This window comes from Dreissena polymorpha, chromosome 10, assembly GCF_020536995.1.
Source record: "Dreissena polymorpha isolate Duluth1 chromosome 10, UMN_Dpol_1.0, whole genome shotgun sequence".
Classification (NCBI taxonomy): domain Eukaryota; kingdom Metazoa; phylum Mollusca; class Bivalvia; order Myida; family Dreissenidae; genus Dreissena; species Dreissena polymorpha.
The window spans coordinates 3625996-3645141 of NC_068364.1; the positions used below are offsets into that span (position 1 = coordinate 3625996).

The 19146-nt window shown below is 35.8% G+C and overlaps 2 protein-coding genes across 2 annotated transcripts in view; one reads left to right on the forward strand and one right to left on the reverse strand.

Moving 5' to 3' along the window:
- Positions 1-18: 18 nt before the first annotated feature.
- LOC127848821 (mucin-2-like) lies at positions 19-18529 on the reverse strand. The gene is made up of 13 exons (XM_052381461.1): positions 18348-18529; positions 16327-16409; positions 16107-16181; positions 14431-14688; positions 14044-14121; positions 12111-12917; positions 11896-11973; positions 9368-9896; positions 8754-8830; positions 7319-7387; positions 5701-5899; positions 4708-4896; positions 19-255 (listed from the first exon to the last, which is right to left on the reverse strand). Exons 1-13 carry the CDS (start codon positions 18448-18450, stop codon positions 38-40), a joined length of 2763 nt encoding a protein of 920 aa, XP_052237421.1. The 5' UTR covers positions 18451-18529; the 3' UTR covers positions 19-37.
- A 19-nt stretch (positions 18530-18548) lies between these two features.
- LOC127848842 (uncharacterized) overlaps positions 18549-19146 on the forward strand; it is a 20168-nt gene continuing 19570 nt past the window's right edge. Inside the window, exon 1 of the mRNA XM_052381500.1 lies at positions 18549-18662. The gene's annotated coding sequence lies outside the window, so the exon portion shown is untranslated. The remainder of the gene's footprint in view (positions 18663-19146) is intronic.

Here is a 19146-nt window from a genome sequence, read left to right on the forward strand (position 1 = left end):
TGTGATCGTCCTAAGAACTTAAATTGCAAACGTTTTATTAGGGTTTTGTACAAATAAACGGATTGTGCATTTGGCAGTCTTCCAGAGAAAACGCGAAATGATTTGATGATGCAAATGCCAGGCATCTGCTATTTTTTACTTGGGAAATCCCTTTGTTGTGTAAATAGTCTGACGTCAGTTGCGCGCCATTTTCCCAGACGTAACCGCCATTGTTGTATACGTCACTGCCACCTATGAACACCACGCGGTTGTTATCTGGAGAAGACAAAGTTATTGAACATAAAATGAGTCGTGTTCTGAGAAAACTGGGCATAATGCATGTGCGTAAAGTGTCGTCCCAGATTAGTCTGTGCAGTTCGCACAGGCTAATCAGGGACGGCACTTTCCGCCTTAATTGGATTTTTGCTAAGAAGAGACTTCATTTTAACAAAAAATGTCATAAAAGCGGAAAGTGTCGTCCCTGATTAGCCTGTGCGGACTGCACAGGCTAATCTGGGACGACACTTTACGCACATGCATTATGCCCAGTTTTCTCAGTACGCGACTCAAATCTGTATGTACCTCCATGTTCATTGGAGCAGTTTGAGCACCAATATTTAAATGGGCTCTGTTTGTCATGTATATGTGTATAACTTAGAAATGTTGACTGATGTCATGCTACAGTGGGCTGCGCGTAAAGCCCCAGTCCCATATAAATGCCGGATCAACACGGATCATATCCGGAACGATCCGGCACGCGAACCTTCTAGCCACCGTGTAGCTCCGTGTCGATCCTCGTAGGTCCTTGAATACCCGGAAATGTCCTTGGGGCTCCGGGAGACTAACAGGGCAGTTTTGGGAAGTTCAAAGCTGCCGTATTTGATCCGTGACTATCTGGGACGGTGGAAGCATACGGAATGGTCCGTGAAGCTGCCGTGTAGGGTCCGGGGCATTCGTATTTATGACTTGGTTGTCCGAGTGCTTCCTTGACAGTCCGGGAACATATTTCAGTGAAACACGTTGTTCTTATAGGGTATTAATTATATAGAAACAAGAAATATCTTTAAAAAAGATATACGGCGTAAATAGTTTAATGAATGAGATCAAGGATAGCGAATGTCTTTTTCTGTGCAGTTCTTAGCTGCATCACACGCAGTACGGGATGTTACGGGGAGTTTTCGCGGCTTATTTTACATTATAACATATTGCTGGTCATAAACCTATAGATACAAAACAGAAAACCAAAAGAAGAATGGAAGTGAAATTTAAACATATGAGTCAACTGGCCACACGAGAACAAACCTGTTTTAGTGGTCTGTCGGGCATTGCTATTTGATTCGATTATTAACAGTATCGAGAATCATCGTGCTCATGCTTAAAGTGATATTATGGGCATTTTGCACTGTTGAATTGAGCTGAAAAGAATTAACAGGTCAAAATAGTTAGTTAAAATGTGGTTACTGATCAATTATCTGCAACTCACCTTGCTACCAGTTGTTTATAAAAATATATTTTATATTCGATATTCTTACGTGACCCACCCAGTCCTGTAAGCCGAAATGATCCGTAAAACAATATTGTGTCTTTGTGTCGTATGAACAAATCTGCACTAAAACTAAATTTAGGTTCAACTCGTAAACGCATGATCAGTTGTCAAACGAAAGTACGGTTGATATTCAAATGCATTATTTTTCTCTTTCTGGTATATTGTTTTAGTATGTTGATGCTGCATTAATTACTATAAGTGTATATGAAGTAGAAACATTAAAAATAATCAACGGTTGCGATAGACACCTATAAACTGTTACATGCTCATAATATCACTTTAGTACATTAGGCAATATGGTGGAATAATTATTGTTAAATTTATTAAAAATAATATTTATCATTGTATTGTTGAAAACACATTAAGAATCTATTATTGACATACCATAATTATATTGCTGAATATCTTCTTTTAACATATTTCTGGTCTAAAGAAAATTCCAGGTCACCTAGTTCACGGATAGCGTCTTTATTATATAACGATTATTTTACTGACCGCGAACTCCGGTGATGACCTGTATATAAACTCTGAATGTCCGCGACTTGACCCGAAACCTCGCGGGTTGAAATGCAATTCTTTAAAGTGAGGCCTCGCTTCCACTGCTCTTTATACTTTTACATGTTAACATGTTGACAGGAATATGGAAGTAAGTACTAAATATGAGAACATAGCCTTTTAAGTATAAACGCTTTTGCGCTGGTAATACTCTGAAAATAAAAGGTGTACGCACAAACTGTATTGATGTCGAGAATTGAGTGTAAAACTATTCTATCTATTAAGCCTTTTAATTAGAGATAAAATTGTTTCATACAGTAAAACAGTGTTACAAAGACGCGGATATGTTTCCAATGTTCTGGTGGTATACTCAAATCAGCCAATGGAATAAATGAAGTGTATTCATTCGTACCTAGCCGCGGGAAATTTTATTTGAATTTTATTGGACAATTACAAAGGTCAAGTCAGGGTGAAAAGCTGGCTTAATGCAGCTTACGCCGAAAAAGGTGGTAAGTGTGTTTAATGGGGAAAGTTTACCTTGCAAAGTTCTAAGATGTGTCGGTTAAGCCGAGCCCGAAACGCCATCCCCATTTAAGGCACTCACTATACATATATTGTTTATCCTGATGATTCCATAGTTTTTCTTTATTTTAAGCTTTTCTAGTCATGGACAAAACTTGTATAGTCGATTTAATTATAAAGCAACCGTCATTAGTTAGTTCCGGCATGTAAAATAGGCAATACAAAAGTCACGTTTCATTTAAATTTCTGCTGGAACTTCATATAGATCTGTCCTCCTTCTCGCTATGTGAGATGCAATGAACACAAAATTCTGTATAAGGGATTCAACCAGGTCTTCGGTTTCCGAGCCTCTCGTCTTTTCTAATAGTCCTGACGCTCACTTACCGAGTCTTCAAAATTGACCCGGACTCTAGATTAAGCTCTGGTGCGTTTGAATTCCACAGGTCAGTCTTCATTTACCGTTTTGTATTTTTCTTTTTGCTCTTCGTGTATAATATAGCCCTTCTTGAGCCAATCGGCCATGACGACCCCGTTCCTCTGAAAGGACGGGGAGGGGCGTCTTCCTTTTCTTTTTTAGCGAAAGTTTCCGTGGGTGTTGCTGATGCTTGTAGATCTGCTTGTGAAGTTGATAGGTATCATGTTCTGGACCTTGAGCTTGTTTCTTCATGTTTATGCTGTTCTTCGTCGGTAGCGGATTGTGCGCGTATCGATCGTTGGACTCTGGAAGACCCACGTTTACAGTGCGTTTCATTTTGGCTGACATTTTGACGTGATTGTACACGAAATACAAGGTAACAACTTCGAGATCCGATTGCAGAATGATGTTTGTTCATTTCGGAGTTCATGGGGTCCTCTCGCGCCTAAGGCTGCATTATGTGTGTACCTGGAGTGCGTCTCATTTCTCCTAAGTTATTAATTTACTTCAATCACGAAACTTAACACGAATTGCGAATCATACCTGCAATATTGTTACAAACAAATTTAAATATAAGTGTGGACTTGTGCTGTAAGCGGAGGCCAGAATATCCGGAGGAAAACCAACAGCAAAGGTTTCAACTAACCAAAATCACATGCTGCCGGGAACGGGTATAGAATACGGGTCGCCTTAGTGGAAAGCACGTGTACCAACCACTGCGCTAACTGGACACCCGTATTGATAGAATCACCGAAAATCAACTTTCTTTTTATATAAATTATTTACGGTTTGGTAAAAATCGTGTTTGGTCCGTTTCTCGTCGTGTTTATCCTTGTTGTTGCCGTGTAGGACAGGGATTGTGAGCGTTGATGCCGTGTTGGTCCGTGATTATCCGGGGCTATCCTTGTCTCTGCCGAGTTGGTGCGGGGCAGTCCGTGTGGGCGCCGTGTTGATTGCGTTTTTCTGCCGGGACTGCCCGTGTCGGTACGGGTTGGTCGGATTGGATACCCTGTTGTTACATCCCGATGGTCTTTGTAAGACCGTCGACGCTCACAAATTCTAAATATTTCAAGGATCGTTCCGAATCGCCCCGGTTCTCGATCCGAGAAGATCCGAGACGATCCGGGACTGCCGTGTCCATCCGTGCTTATATGGGACTAGGGCTTAAGACACATGATCGTATCTATGAAAGGTACACAATTAATAATGGACATGATTGTATGGCCGCTTTAAATCGGTTAATTAAGGACACTTGGCAGATAGTTTTGCAATCACGTAATTCGTTCTCACTCATGAACAAAGAAATGTTAACGTTCTATTACCTAGTCAAAGTAAAAAAAAAAAGGTTTCTATTTGATGCTTGCGCTCAACGTATGTTATGTTTGAGATGGTTTCAAAATTCGATTAATTTAGTGATAAGCAACCACATTTGACGACTGACGCAAGCTTATTGTTGCGCCATTGTTAACAACAATAAGGCGTATATACGAATAGTATTTTGTATTTTTTTCACAACCAGTCTCTTAACCCTTTGCATGCTGGGAAATTTGTCGTCTGCTATAATGTCGTCTGCTGAATTTCTAAAATAAGCATTTTCTTCGATTTTTTTCCAAAGAATACTATCAGAATAGCAAACAGTTTGGATCCTGATGAGACGCCACGTTCTGTGGCGTCTCATCTGGATACAAACTGTTTGCAAAGGCCTTCAAAATTCGGTTCCAGCGCTGAAAGGGTTTAGATTCATACTTACATTCTTTCTCATATGCTAGCATGGACTGAAGCACGCTAAATTTTGCATCGTTGTCGACAACGGCTAACTTCGCCCCTTCCACAAGACACACGTGCTTCGCTTCGTTCCAGGTCAAATTGGAAAAATGCAGCTTGAAACAAAGGTCGATGTAAGGGAGGAAAACGTATCCGTGTTTTTCGCACTCCTCGCCTAGAGTAAAATAAAAATAGAAAACATAAACACATGCAAATTTGTTTGATTATTTGTTTTGGTAACTGTTACAGATAATCAATTAAATGCGTCCAAAACTCATTTAATGCAGTGAACCAAACACAACATTATTTACAAAGTCTACGCCATACAGATTTTTTACATTTATCAATGTTAAAGGTCATTATAGGCAACTGTTATTCATAAGTGCATATCGACAAAAATGAATGGACTTTCAGAATCAATCTAAAGAATTATTCACGTTAAAAGTTCAAACATTAAACCTCATCCAAAAATGTTGATGCTTATCTTAAATACATGTCAACCAAACTTAGTGCATTTTATATGGACAAACAACCGACTAACAAAAAAAAACGCATTAAAATCGAAGAAATAATGCTTTTAATCACTTATCGTTACATTTGTATATACTACGAAAGTACACAACAAACGTACCAAGCATATAATGAATTACTCGTTGCGATGTACTCATTTTGCAAAACAAAACGGGTCGGCATAAAATTGCCAGAAAAGTTAGAAAGGTAGGTTGGAAATAGACAAATAAAAAAGTTAAAAAAAAATAATGTCACTCGGCATAGTGGAAACAAACAACTTGTTTGCGCCTGAGGGAAATACAGCATTTATTTTACTGAAGGTTATACAAGGTATTCACGATAAGTGATCAAAAACCTTGTTTCTTCGATTTAAATGCGTTTTTTGTAGTCGATGATCAGTCCATATGAAACAGCCTCTACAAGATTTACAGGTATTATTTAAGTTTCGCGTAAAGTATGATTTACTAACGCGTGAGAGTTGTGCTTAAAGTATTATCAGGAGGTGTCGTGGTTGTCATCGGGGGTCGAGTCGGTGCCAGTGGAGTGGTCGGCGCGTGCGAGAAATCGCAGTGGGTGTTGCAGAGGTTTGAGGAACAGCAGGTGTGACAAAGTTCCTGACCAGTGTTTGGGTTGTGCATGGGCGGAGCTTGCGATAATACGTTGCAGACCTGTCGTTAAGAAAAAATACGAAAGTGACGAAGCTTCAGTATACTCACGTACCGTAACAGTGTATTAGTTGAGCTTGGGATGCGAGAAGCTTGACATTCTTAACATTCATAAACCCGAATAATACAAAGTGTGGACATCGCTCATTACCTAATTGGATGTAATTGTTGGGTGGATACTACGTCACAAAAATGTATACAGGAAAATCATACCACAGTGTGAGTTACTTCTTTTCAGATCGGGTTCAAAGGCTGTTATAAACATACGATGCCGTGTTTCCCTCATCCGATAAGATATATATGTTTGTGTGTATGTAGGAAACAATGCCAGAAATGCCTGGACATATTGCAATAGTTCATACGAGCAACTGGTGGACCTTAATGTGACAAAGTTCCAAACCCGTCTACGAGTTCTAATAGGAACTTGCATATGAATACAATATACTATAAACTATTGTAGTATTGCAAAGCTCCATACTTCTGTGAAACATTTTCAAAGCCGTGAGATAGTTCTAGTTTGTGGAATGGAAAAACACACGAAATACATAAAACTATTGTTTAAAGAGAGCGTTTTCCCGATTTTGAAGAGCACTCTGGCTTCAGGTGCGTTAGTAATATACCACACAGCTATAAATATAAGCAACCCTACTAACCTTCTCTTTATAGTACTATTACTACAAGTACTACTAAATCTACAACAAACACAACAACAAGAACAACAAACACAACAACAACAACAACAACTACTACTACTACTACTACTACTTCAACAATTACTACTACTACTACTACAACTACTACTACTACTACTACTACTACTACTACTACTACTACTACTACTACTACTACTACTACTACTACTACTACTACTACTACTAGTAGTAGTACTACTACTACTACTACAACTACTACTACTACTACTACTACTACTACTACTACTACTACTACTACTACTACTACTACTACAACTACTACTACTACTACTACTACTACTACTACTACTACTACTACTACTACTACTACTACTACTAGTAGTAGTACTACTACTACTACTACTACAACTACTACTACTACTACTACTACTACTACTACTACTACTACTACTACTACTACTACTACTACTACTAGTAGTAGTAGTAGTACTAGTACTACTACTTCTATTACTACTACAACTACTACTACTACTACTACTACTACTACTACTACTACTACTACTACTATTACTACTACTACTACTACTACTACTACTACTACTACTACTACTACTACTACTACTACTACTACTACTACTACTACTTCTACTAGTACTACTACTACTTCTACTACTACTTCTACTTTTACTACTTCTACAACAACAACAAAAACAACAATATCATAATCACCAAGATCATCAACAAATACCCACCCACAACATCCTCTTACCTGTTTCCTATTACATCTTGAGTGGAACAATACACCGTGCTGATTCGCGGTCTCGTATAAAAAGCAAACCTGAAATTGTATGATAAACATTGACTATTATTATATTATGATTCATCACTACTCTACGGTCAATACACAACGATAAGGTTTTAGGTGGAGGACAAAATTAAACCACGATTGTGTTTAAGCACGATTGTTACCAAAGCGTGTATAAAAGACTAAAATGAGTAAAATAGTCAATGTGCCTAAATATTTCGATTCTTACATGATCTTAACAAAGTTTTAAGGACACAATTTCAAATTTATTTCTTTTTTAATTTTAAGAAATGCTCCGAACAGAATTCAAGTACCTAAGGGGTATAGGTCTAGGCATATGATTGCAAAAGTAACAGTTTTTATGCACTGCACTTTCCCTTAATGCGATCTATCGGCCTATTAGGGTTTTAAACTTTCAATATATATTTTCGGAATACATTTAAATACAGAAATGAGAAATATTTCTGAAATTATGGACACAATAGAAGCGGTTCTTGTGTACTGCAAATTTCCATGGATGAGATATATTATTTATTAAATATAAATGTTATTACATATAGTAAAGGCCAATACTTATACATATATAAGACCAAGAGTAACTGTAACGGTTCTTGAAAATTGTACATCAATTTAATGAGATCTACCTACCAGTACCTGTTAAATTTGTATATATCTGTAGTTTTCAACATATACTCTGGACAAAATTTTAGACTAAACTTTATTTGTTTGAGTTTGAGTAACTGTTCTTGTGCTTGCAAATCTCCTTAATGAGATATATGTACCGTTTTAGTTGAAAGTGTATGCCATATTAGTGTTCAAGATATGCATCGGATTACCGGTAAAGTTTCTTATAAAAATTAGCAAAGGGCAAAAAATCTTAAAATATGACCGAAGGATGTTTGGATCTTATTAACGAACATTCTTAACCCATTTATGCCTAGTGGACTCTCCCGTCTTTCTAAATTGGATCAATTTATTTCCCAAAGTAGGGATGTTTAGTATATTTATTTCTATATTTAGAATATTTCTTACAGAAATTCCTTGAAGCAAACAGCGCAGCCCTGATGAGACGCCACATTATGCGGCGTCTCATCTGGGTCTACGCTGTTTGCCAAGGCCTTTTTGCTAGACGCTAGGCATAAATGGATTAATAACAATATAATACAATATAAGCAAACAATCATACCGAACGACTCGGCTAACAATGAAGATTCTTAGTTATTTAATGTAATAGCTAACATAAACTGAATATACATTTCACTTGCAATACAAGCGTTTGTATGCTGAAATGCTAGTGTGTGCTTATTTTAAAACAAAACAAGTATAACAACATAATAAAGTAGTGAACATGAACATAAATTCGAATAAAAGTGAAATTAATAGTCAAAATGTTATTTGCCTCGTCTTCCGAACAAATAGTCACGTGCCTGCAGTCTTGTGGCGTCGCCATGTTTGCGCATGCGTAGCAGTGCAAATCTTAAAAAAAAAACGTTTTAAAAAGATGTCGATAAATACACATGCCCGCCCAGCTTTGAACAGCTGATGAAAAATATTGAGCAAGTAATATGGGTATTGTAATTCAAAAATGAACAGCAAACGCAAAGGTAAAATCAACGACATCTATACATTTAAATCGTATGTCATTGATAGATTACAATATCTTGTTGCGAACCAAGTTGAATTAACAAAACTATCCTCATTTTAGATTACGCGCCAAATGGCAACCATATTTAATTGAGAAAATCATTAACTAGTTTCTTATGCCTCTGCCTGAAAAAATATTCTTCGCAGTTCGTGTTTAACATTCGCCTGGTTTGATACTAAATCGACGATTGTTTTTACACAACATTTCCTACGAATCTTTTATCTTAATTCGTGTACAACAAGATCATTGTTTGATATTTGCAAGGCCATTATTAACATATTGTTTTTAACGAATACACTGAAATTATTACGAAAGTTGTTAACTTTTATCAGATAAAGTTTTAACATGTAAACTTCAAACTATCTTACGTCCGTCCGGTGTCGTTGGATGATGCGAAACAGTTGTAGTTTCACTTGTTGCTTGTGTTCTCGCTGTCGTCGTCGTTGTTGTTGTTTGTATTGTAGTTGATGGTATTGACGCTGATGTTGCTGATGTTGTTGTCGTTGTGGATGTGTTGGGTTGTGTCGATAAAGATGGTAATGTAGTTGTTGGTGCTTTTGTTGTCTTAGATATTGTGGGTGCTGTCAACGAAGTTGTTACAGTTTGTGGGGTTGATGTTAAAAACATTGTTGTAGTGGTTGCTGATGGAGTTGCGACTGTTGATGTTGGTGTAGTTGATTGCGCTGGTGTTGGTGGTGCTGCTGTGGTTGTTTGTGTAGTTGCTGATGATGTCTGGATTACTGTTGGTGTTGTAATATATGTTGTTGTTTGTATTGTGGTAGTTTGTATTGTTGTTTCTATCTCTATGGTGCATTCATTATTGCAGTTGTCGGTGTCACAACATTTGGCACAATTAGTGTGCCCGCTCAGTGAAAGTGTCGCCGCTGTCTTGCATAACTGTTCAAGAAAAAAAGGAACCAAAAATACAAACAGTTTGTGTGTTGGTTTCGAACGTTATAAAATTTAATTAACGAGGCAATTTTTGCGTTAAAGTGAGGATAAAAATCCATTATATGTTTTATCCCATTCTTTTTTGCCGTAGGTCAACTGTCTTTTTAAGATGACTTTCAAAGACAATTATCGTATAAAAATGCTGCGGACTGCGGGTAAATAAATCGATAAAGAGGAGCGTCCTTTAAAAAGTCAAAGTACTGCCGTTTTCGAAATTGTAATGTATTTAGTTTATACATTTCATTTTCAGCATCATTTTTTTTATTAAGAATGCCAGTACTTACAAAAGTAAATTAATTATTATTGTCATTCATAACTGTAATCATAGCATCGCCTCTATATTTATTTGTTTACGACCGATTGTATGACCGAAAGCACACACATTACAATTGGTGATTCATCTACTATCTTCGGAATTTCCCGTGCGAAAGTGATTAATTTTTTTAATCGTATGTTCACCCATATTCACAAATAATTCCCATCATGTTCTTTTACTTTCTCATATACACCACAGTTCACATTTTGTGTATAAACATATAATATAAAATTAAATTATAATGAAATTGACATAAGTTTGCGCATATAACATAAGGCCATTCGGACAATATACATTTAAGTTATTGCCCACTTCAAATGAATAAAATAGGCAAAATAAATATTTGGTTGTGCATCTGATCGTCATCAATCTGTGAGCGCTTGTTTATAACTGCTATACAAGACACGCGCAAACTAAGAATACACAGCTTTTGATACCAATTGCAAAATATTGCCGTTTCTTTAAAGAAAAAAACATAAACACAAATACAGGGACAATGTAAAGTAGTAAGACTTCATATTGTGTCCTTCTTGACCGTACACTATAACTGAGACTATTATTATTTGACCCTCGCCTCAGCAGATATACATGTTTAAATTGAATAATTAACAATCTTACAAATTATAACCAATAATATTATATTAAAAAATGACATTCACTGTAAAGGTAGTTATCTAAAGCTGTTGTGTTATACATCTTCTGTCATAGGGTAACATTAGTGAGGAGTTGTTTTGAAGTACTTCAAAACGTGACGGGAAAATGCTCAACAAGCCCCAATTAAACATAAGACTTGTATTGTTATACGTTTGCTGTTGATAAATGACATTGACCTTAAAGAGATATATATATATATATATATATATATATATATATATATATATATATATATATATATATATATATATATATATATATATATATATATATATATATATATATATATCTTTATTGTGTGTGTGTGTGTAATTTATCGTCTGATACAGGCTTAGCATTTATTTTTAAATCCTTCAACTCGTGTAGACGTTATACATCGGACAAATCCTTAAGTACTTTATTGTAAACATTAGACCTTCAAATATGTAATTGACATAAAAATGTACAATCGACATATTACAGCTTATAGGCAAAGCTAAGGTATGGTACTTTCATAAGAACATATTCCCGAAAATTACCCCCTAGAGGGCACAGTGTCTATTGAGAGCTCAGAGTGTGTCATTCGATACACAATAACAAATCAATCATTCGGTGATAAATAATTGTTGCACTATTATTTATTCGTCGTGTAAACCGGACAAAAATCCAGGTTTAATTCACTGATAAGTCTCTGGTAATCACAAGAGAAAGAATCAAAACCTGTTCAAACATATTGTGTTCCATTGATCCAATTAAGTTTATGTTTCCTTACATGTATGGCCTATCATAACGTTCAGGACTATGGTAACGGTTTGACATGATTTCAACGTTTGTCATTCAAATGCGTTGAACCCATGTATGTATCATGTAGTGTAGGTATTGAATAGGCTATTCCTCATTTGTCTTAAGTATTAAAGCATTTTTGTACATTTTTTATCTCCTGTATTTTAATATTAAGAAAAAAATAGTATTAACACAAAATATTACATGTCTTACCCTATCATTTTCGCAACTGGCCTTGAACTGATAGCCCCCATGAATTGTGTTAAAGTTGGTGCTTCGAATTAAACACAACTGAAAGAAAATGAATGTAAAAATAAAAATGAGTTTAAACAAAACAGAAATAATCTAGAACCCAGCCATTTATCACTTAAGAAAACCGAATTCTTTCAATCCATTATTGCTGCTTCATATGTGAAAAGGCCACTTACATATCCCGGCAAACACGTGATTGAATGTCTGCAACTCATCGGATCATCCATATAATCGCAACTGTAGCATTGAAGTACCGGAACACTGGTTCCTGTTGTCGTTGTTGTAGTGAACATGGTGATATCTGTCGTTGATACTGGTATCACTGTCGGTATTGTTGCTGATGGTGTCGGCGTTGTTAGTGTGGTAGTTTTTGGTGTCTGTGTTAGTGGTGGAGTAACATCTTGTGTTGTTGGATATACTGCATTAGTTATTAAAGGTGTGGTTGGTATTGGCGTTGGTGTTATTGGTGTTGTTGTTGATGATGTTGTTGTTGGGGTTGTTGTTGCTGTCGTAGCTGGTGTTGTCTGTGTTGGTGTTGTCTGGGGTGTTGTCTGGGATGTTGTTGTTGTTGTTGTCGGTGTTGTTGTCGGTGTCGTTATTGTCGGGACCGTTGTTGTCTGTGCTGTTATTGTTGTTGGTATTGTTTGTGTCGATGTTGTTGTAGTCGGTGATGTTGTTGGCGGTGTCGTTGTTGACGGTGTTATAGTCGGCATTGTTTCTGTTGTTGCTGTTGTATGCGGTGTTTGTGTTGTATCTGTTGGTACCGCACTTGTTCTTGTTGTCGAGCTTATCGGTGATGAAGATACTGTTGTTGCTTCAATTGTTGTAGTCGCTGTGGTTTGCGTTTCGGCGACGCTTGGCGCCGTTGTTGTTATTGGTGTTGTTAAGGTCACGTTACATTCGTTATTGCACTTGTCCGTATTACAACATTTTGCACAATTACTGTATCCTGAGTTTGCTAGAATTTCAGTCATTTGACAAACCTAAACAAATAAAAAAATAGACATGTTATATTAGGTGTTTTTTGTTTGGGAGTTCTGACAATAAGAAATTTAAGCATGAGGCTGTCAGTCCAAACGGTTTAACATTGAGAAACTGTATGCAACTATTACATTTGAATAAGCAATAATTTTATAATTAAATGCAAGTATTTTGGAATATCTCATGATGACAATGTAAGCGTATTTACTGTTGGCATTGGCATTTACATTAGCATGCAGACAGGGAAGAGGAATGACTGTTAAATGATAAAGGAACACGTGTTCTTTAGCAGATCCAGACATAATTCATTACTGGGAAGCAAGCGCACAAAAAGCCATTAAAATAGATTTTTTAGATGGTTTTCCGTCTTTTTTTTTTAGAGCGGTTATGTCACCTTAGTGCCACCGTATATTATAGCCTCGTTATTTATATTATATAGGTATCACAATCAAGGTTATTGAACATATATTCATACACCTACAACATACATTACCTTCCTGTCTTGAGAATATATTACAGAGGACAATTTCGGTTCTTAATTGTGTATAAAAAGAACAAAAAGAAGAGAACAATTAATAAATAGTTATTTTGACAATCTGTCATTTTCTTTAGCATCTTCTATAGCGTTTCTGTCATCATCGGCATCATTTAAAATACATATCTGCCTACTATGGCATCAATTTTTTTTCGACGGGGTCAGTTTGGACGCCTGTGACAAGTTCATGAAACAACTCAAGGGGCGGATATTTGGCTTACGTATCCCCAAGGGATAATTGCGTAAGAATACAACACGAAATCCAGTCATTTATTTCAAACTTGAGATATTTAAAAAAAAAATCAGTCATTTTGAATAATGTTTCGGAAACTGTCACTTTTAACTCGTTCACATTTATTTAAAAACTTGAACAACGAGTCCAAAATTACCTGGTGGCGTCCTCAGCCAATGGACAATATGTTCATAGCAATGATTTTGGCCTTACTTGCGTGATATAATTATACCGACCGAAGTTATAACCTTCCTGTTATTCGCAGTCGAGTCCAACTGTCTGTCTTCGACGGCACACTCTGTCATCGACGTGACGCATATTACGGTGTGTTCACCTTAATTAGCCAACAATTAATACTCACTTTTTCTTTTTCGCAGCCGGCTTTATATTGAAAACCGCCATGCAAACTGTTGACTTGTGTGCTATGGATCAAACACATCTGAAATGGCAAAAAAAGACAACACAAATGACGCATGCATTTGCATCTGAAATGGATAAACAAGACAACACAAGTGACGCATGCATTTGCACTCTTGCATCGCATAATGAATAAATAATGTTATTTTGTAACCCCCCCCCCCTCGGAAGAAAATAGATTGGCGTTGTTTGTCATTTCGTCCGTCCGTCCGTCCCTAATTCCGTCAGTCCGTCCGTCTGTCACAAAATTTTGAAATTGGCGGGGGATATTAATTCTACAATTGTGCTTGTTTATTTATGTTGAGCGATGAAGTTGATGTATCTAACTTACATATCCCTGTTGGCATTCTACAACGTGCTCGCACTGCTTTACATCAAACATAAGATCGCAACTATAGCAGTGTAAAACCGAGTTTTCGATATTTGCCGACGCCAAAGGAACAGCCGTCGTTGTGGTTCCTATTGGCACCGATATGGTTGCAAGAGAGAGATCACGGGCGTCGCCACAATGGTTGTTGCAGAGGTCGTTCGAGCAACAGCGCGCACAGTCCGAATCCCTTTTTCCAACCATCTGCGGACTTACGCAGGCCTTTCAGTTATATAGAAGAACATGAAATATTAAAGGGGCCTTTTCACGTTTTGGTAAATTGACAAAATTAAAAAAGTTGTTTCAGATTCGCAAATTTTCGTGTGTTTTTCATGATATTTGTGAGGAAAAAAAATACTGAACATTTTCCATGCTCTAAAATAGCCATTATATGCATCTTTTGACGATTTAAAAACCTGAAAATTATAAAGCGTTGCAACGCGAAACGATTTAATAATATGGAGAGTTCTGTTGTTGACCTTATATTTTGTGAAACTACAAGGATTGCTTATATAATGTATAAAATACATCCTGCATTGTATGAGCACGGATGGCCGAGTGGTCTAAGTGGTAGACTTTTTACTCCAGGACTCCAGGGGTCAGTGGATCGAGCTCTGTTAAGGGTAACTTTTTATTCTTTTTTTAATTTTATTCATGATCTTTTACTGGAGATTTTTAGATCCAATGTTTACATTTATCAATATGAAGCATTTAATGACACACTGCAATACATGCCAAAATCTGTGAAAAGGTCCCACGAGATGCACCCAATATGATATGTATCACTTTAGAAAAAATCCTTCGACAGTGCCTAAGGATATATTAAATAAGTAGTGCCAGAAATGAATATCGTATGTCCAAAGATTACAAAACAATTTAAATGTTAAGGGGAATTTTAACTGCACCAACAGGATAGTTCCTATGTTTATAATAGGAGGTCGTTTGTTTATTAAAAATAACATTCCGACAAACCAAGATGTGCTCACAATTTATTGTAACACTGAGTCTTTTAAAACCTGAAATCTGCAATTTAATTTGCTTCATAATTTCACACACTACACGGCGGTCAATCCAAGTCAATAAAAAAATAAGCACTTAAAGGGGCCTTTTCACAGATTTTGGCATGTATTGAAGTTTGTCATTAAATGCTTTATAATGATAAATGTAAACATTGGATCTAAAAAGCTCCAGTAAAGAATCAAGAATACAATTTTAAAAAAGTAACCCTCAACAGGGCTCGAACCACTGACCCCTGGAGTCCTGGAGTAAAAAGTCTACCACTTAGACCACTCGGCCATCCGTGCTCATACAATGCATGATGTATTTTATACTTTAATCCTTGTACTTTCACAAAATATAACGACAACAGCAAATTATTAATCGTTTCGCGTAGCAACGCTTTATAATTTTCAGGTTTTTAAATCGTCAAAAGATGCATATAATTACAATTTTAGAGCATGGTAAATGTTCAGTATTACTGTTTCCTCACAAACATCATAAATAAAACGAAAATTTGCGAATCTGAAACACCTTTTTTTAATTATGTTAATTCACCAAAACGTGAAAAGGTCGCTTTAAACATATGTTTCATTAAATAAATTTGCATTTAAAACACAGAATTTATAATAATTAATGTTTACCATGGAAGTGTCGCACGATGCTTCGAACAAATGACGGTTGGTTGTATCTAAACCAGTTCTACGCACAATACACAACTGTAGAAAGAAAAAGAAAAACGTTAAAAGAAAAATACAAAAATGTTAACAACTTCACTACTTTATACAATACCCAATTTCTGATTTATTTAACTTACAACTTAATCTAGTCTGTACATTTAATCAATAATTTATTTTAAAATACCTGCCCCGGGTCACATGTTAGGACTTTAGTGCAGCCGTCGGCATCGGTCATATTACTGCACGAGTAGCACTGTAAGCCACTTCCTAAATAAAAAAATAAGCACAGTTAACCTTCAGCCGTGCCAGCAGCATTGATATCTTATAATATCAGAACATTACATTTCATCTTATAAAAGTACGTTGTGCTTTTTACGACAAAGAACAAATAGCCAAACAGACAAACAAAACACATATGTACTAGACACAACACACAAATACATCACACGCATACTTAAATGATTAAAATCTAGGTAACCTCTCCGCCTTAAAACATTTATGCAAAGCTTTGGGGGTTTTAACGGCTTCAGGGTTACAAAAGAAAGTAAATATCAAATCAAATAATGCATTTAGAATTTAACTACTGATTGGTAAAGTGCCAACTAGAGCAACAGAATAGAAATAACTGTTTTACTACCGATGGAATAAATCATAAAACAAATTTAAACTTTATAGCTTTTGATTTAACAAATATCAACAATAAAATATCGAATACTATGGAAGCAACGGTCTCAAAAATATAGCATATTTCTTAATATCTGCTGATATATATTTCCACGCATGAATCAAAGAAATGATAGTCTTATCAAATGTTTTTCTACTTTTTGTCTGAGTTTATTTTATACCTAAGGAAATAAATCAAGTCTTTTCTTTCTGATGCGTCAAACATTTATATCGGAGCGAGTTTTGTTCGAAGAAATATAAGATCACCTTTCGCGAGTTACACAAACATTCAACTATGCACAAATAAGTATATCAATAAGTATTAGTATAAGTATATCAATAAGTATTGGTATAAGTATAACTAGTGTTATTGTAACCGAGCTTCTAACTTGAAACTGATCCCAAATGTTAAATTAAACAAAGTAAACAAAAACATTGTTATTCGAAGTACCTGTGTCACCATGACGGCTCTATGTCACCCGAGGGACAAACTTATTATTATTTGGAGATAATCATCTGAAACGCTCCGTGTTTTTTTTCTTTTAATGACGTTATTTGTACTCATGGATGAAAGAAGCCTAAACAGTAAACAGTAAACTATAAAGTGGTCATTTTAATTTAGCACCCAAATAATCCAAGTGTTTAAAATATGTCCTGTTACGGGACTATCTACTATATAAATTAAACATTAAACAATCAAAGACAACACAAAACAAAAAACAAGATGTGTTTGTGAAACACTATGTCCCCGCTCATATATTTGACCTTTTACCTTGAAGGATGACATTGACCTTGACCTTTCACCACTCAAAATGTGCAGCTCCATGAGATACACATGCATACCAAAAATCAAGTTGCTATTTTCAATATTGCAAAAGTTATGGCCGATGTTAAAGTTTGACGCAAATAAACCAACAAACAGACAAGGCAAAAACAATATGTCCCCCAGTATAAACTGGGGGACATAAAAATAACTTATCTGTTCACATAATCCTCTAAGGAGATATGTATCTCTCATTTAAAAAATACGTTGCATACACCAAATTTGTTAACACTTTACAACATAGTCCTCTAAATAGTATCAATTATATCAATCTTTAAATATATACTCATATAAAAGCATAAATTGGTGTACATAGCACAATAACTTTTGAATCAAACGACATACACATTGTCAATAAAAGTTTCATACATGTATTTTTATTGTAGGAAACTTGACTCCTATTATTTTTTGGCGCCAGAAATTATTCTTGATCTCCAATAGACTTTTTATTAAATGCAAATGCAGCTTACACAATAAATTTTAATGACGATGCACACAACACCAACAGTAATACTAAAACAATTACGTCAGGCTCGGAAACGTCAATCCAAAACTCTGGCGGTTGTATACGGTTAATTGGTAATCACACACGTGGACCAGATGTTACAAAACACACAGGAGTAAATATGAACCTCATAGCATCGTAATTGATTTGTTTTAAGCTGTACAAGAGAATATGTATTCTATTTAATTGCAATTTAACTAATATTATCACTTACTCGTTTTTCTGAGGACATTCGCTTCCAAAACATACAAACTTGTCAGTATTAATTGCGCACACAGGTACACAGTGTTTGACCCAGTCATACTGAGTTTGACCATTGGAACATTTCAAATGAAGAAAGAAATTAACAAACTAGGGAGGGGATTCGACATTTCATGTCCATATCTTATCAAACATGTAACGACAGTTCACGTTTGGTCTGATCTGTAGGTTAAATGCCCTGTCCTTAGCGAACAACTGATTGTGATGAACAACTTATTCGTCAAATAACTTACAGCCGCATTGGAATCGGTCGAATAAGTCAGCAAAGGCGAGTATTAATTTCATTGTTATTATACATGCAAAATAGTGTGATGCGTATGCAGTAAAAATGATTAAGTACTCTAGCGGAAACAGCTGCATATTTAATAAGCACCAAGAACTTTCGAACATAACATCTTCTTAAGGAATTTGTTTTAAACGAAAATAGTCATCTATGAAATCAAGTCGTTAGCATCAAGAAGTACGGATGCCTTTTTAGCACGCAGTGTGTTGTTGTTGTTTTCATGGTCATTGGATGTATAAAAATCGGCCCCTTTATAAGGGTAAAGGTTCCGTAGGTAATTGTTATCGTACAAACAACAAAAGTTTTAAAAGTTTAACAGTACATTATATATGCTAATGAAACTTGGTTTACAACTTGGACATACGTTTGTGTTATTTGTGTGTCTGTCAGTCTCTTTTCTGTGTGTTCCATAAAAAGAAGCAATTAATTAAAAATTATTTGAAAATGAAACTTGAGGGTTAGCAGGATT

What these genes read in the sequence shown, in the direction of transcription:
- LOC127848821 (XM_052381461.1), bottom strand. Translation starts at nt 18,450, where the DNA reads ATGGTCAAACTCAGTATGACTGGGTCAAACACTGTGTACCTGTGTGCG. An exon ending in CCGGCTGCGAAAAAGAAAAA is followed by an intron (nt 12,918 to 14,043) that starts GTGAGTATTAAT and finishes TTATTTGTTTAG; the next exon opens with GTTTGTCAAATGACTGAAAT. An exon ending in TCCAACGACACCGGACGGAC is followed by an intron (nt 8,831 to 9,367) that starts GTAAGATAGTTT and finishes TTTTTTTTTAAG; the next exon opens with ATTTGCACTGCTACGCATGC.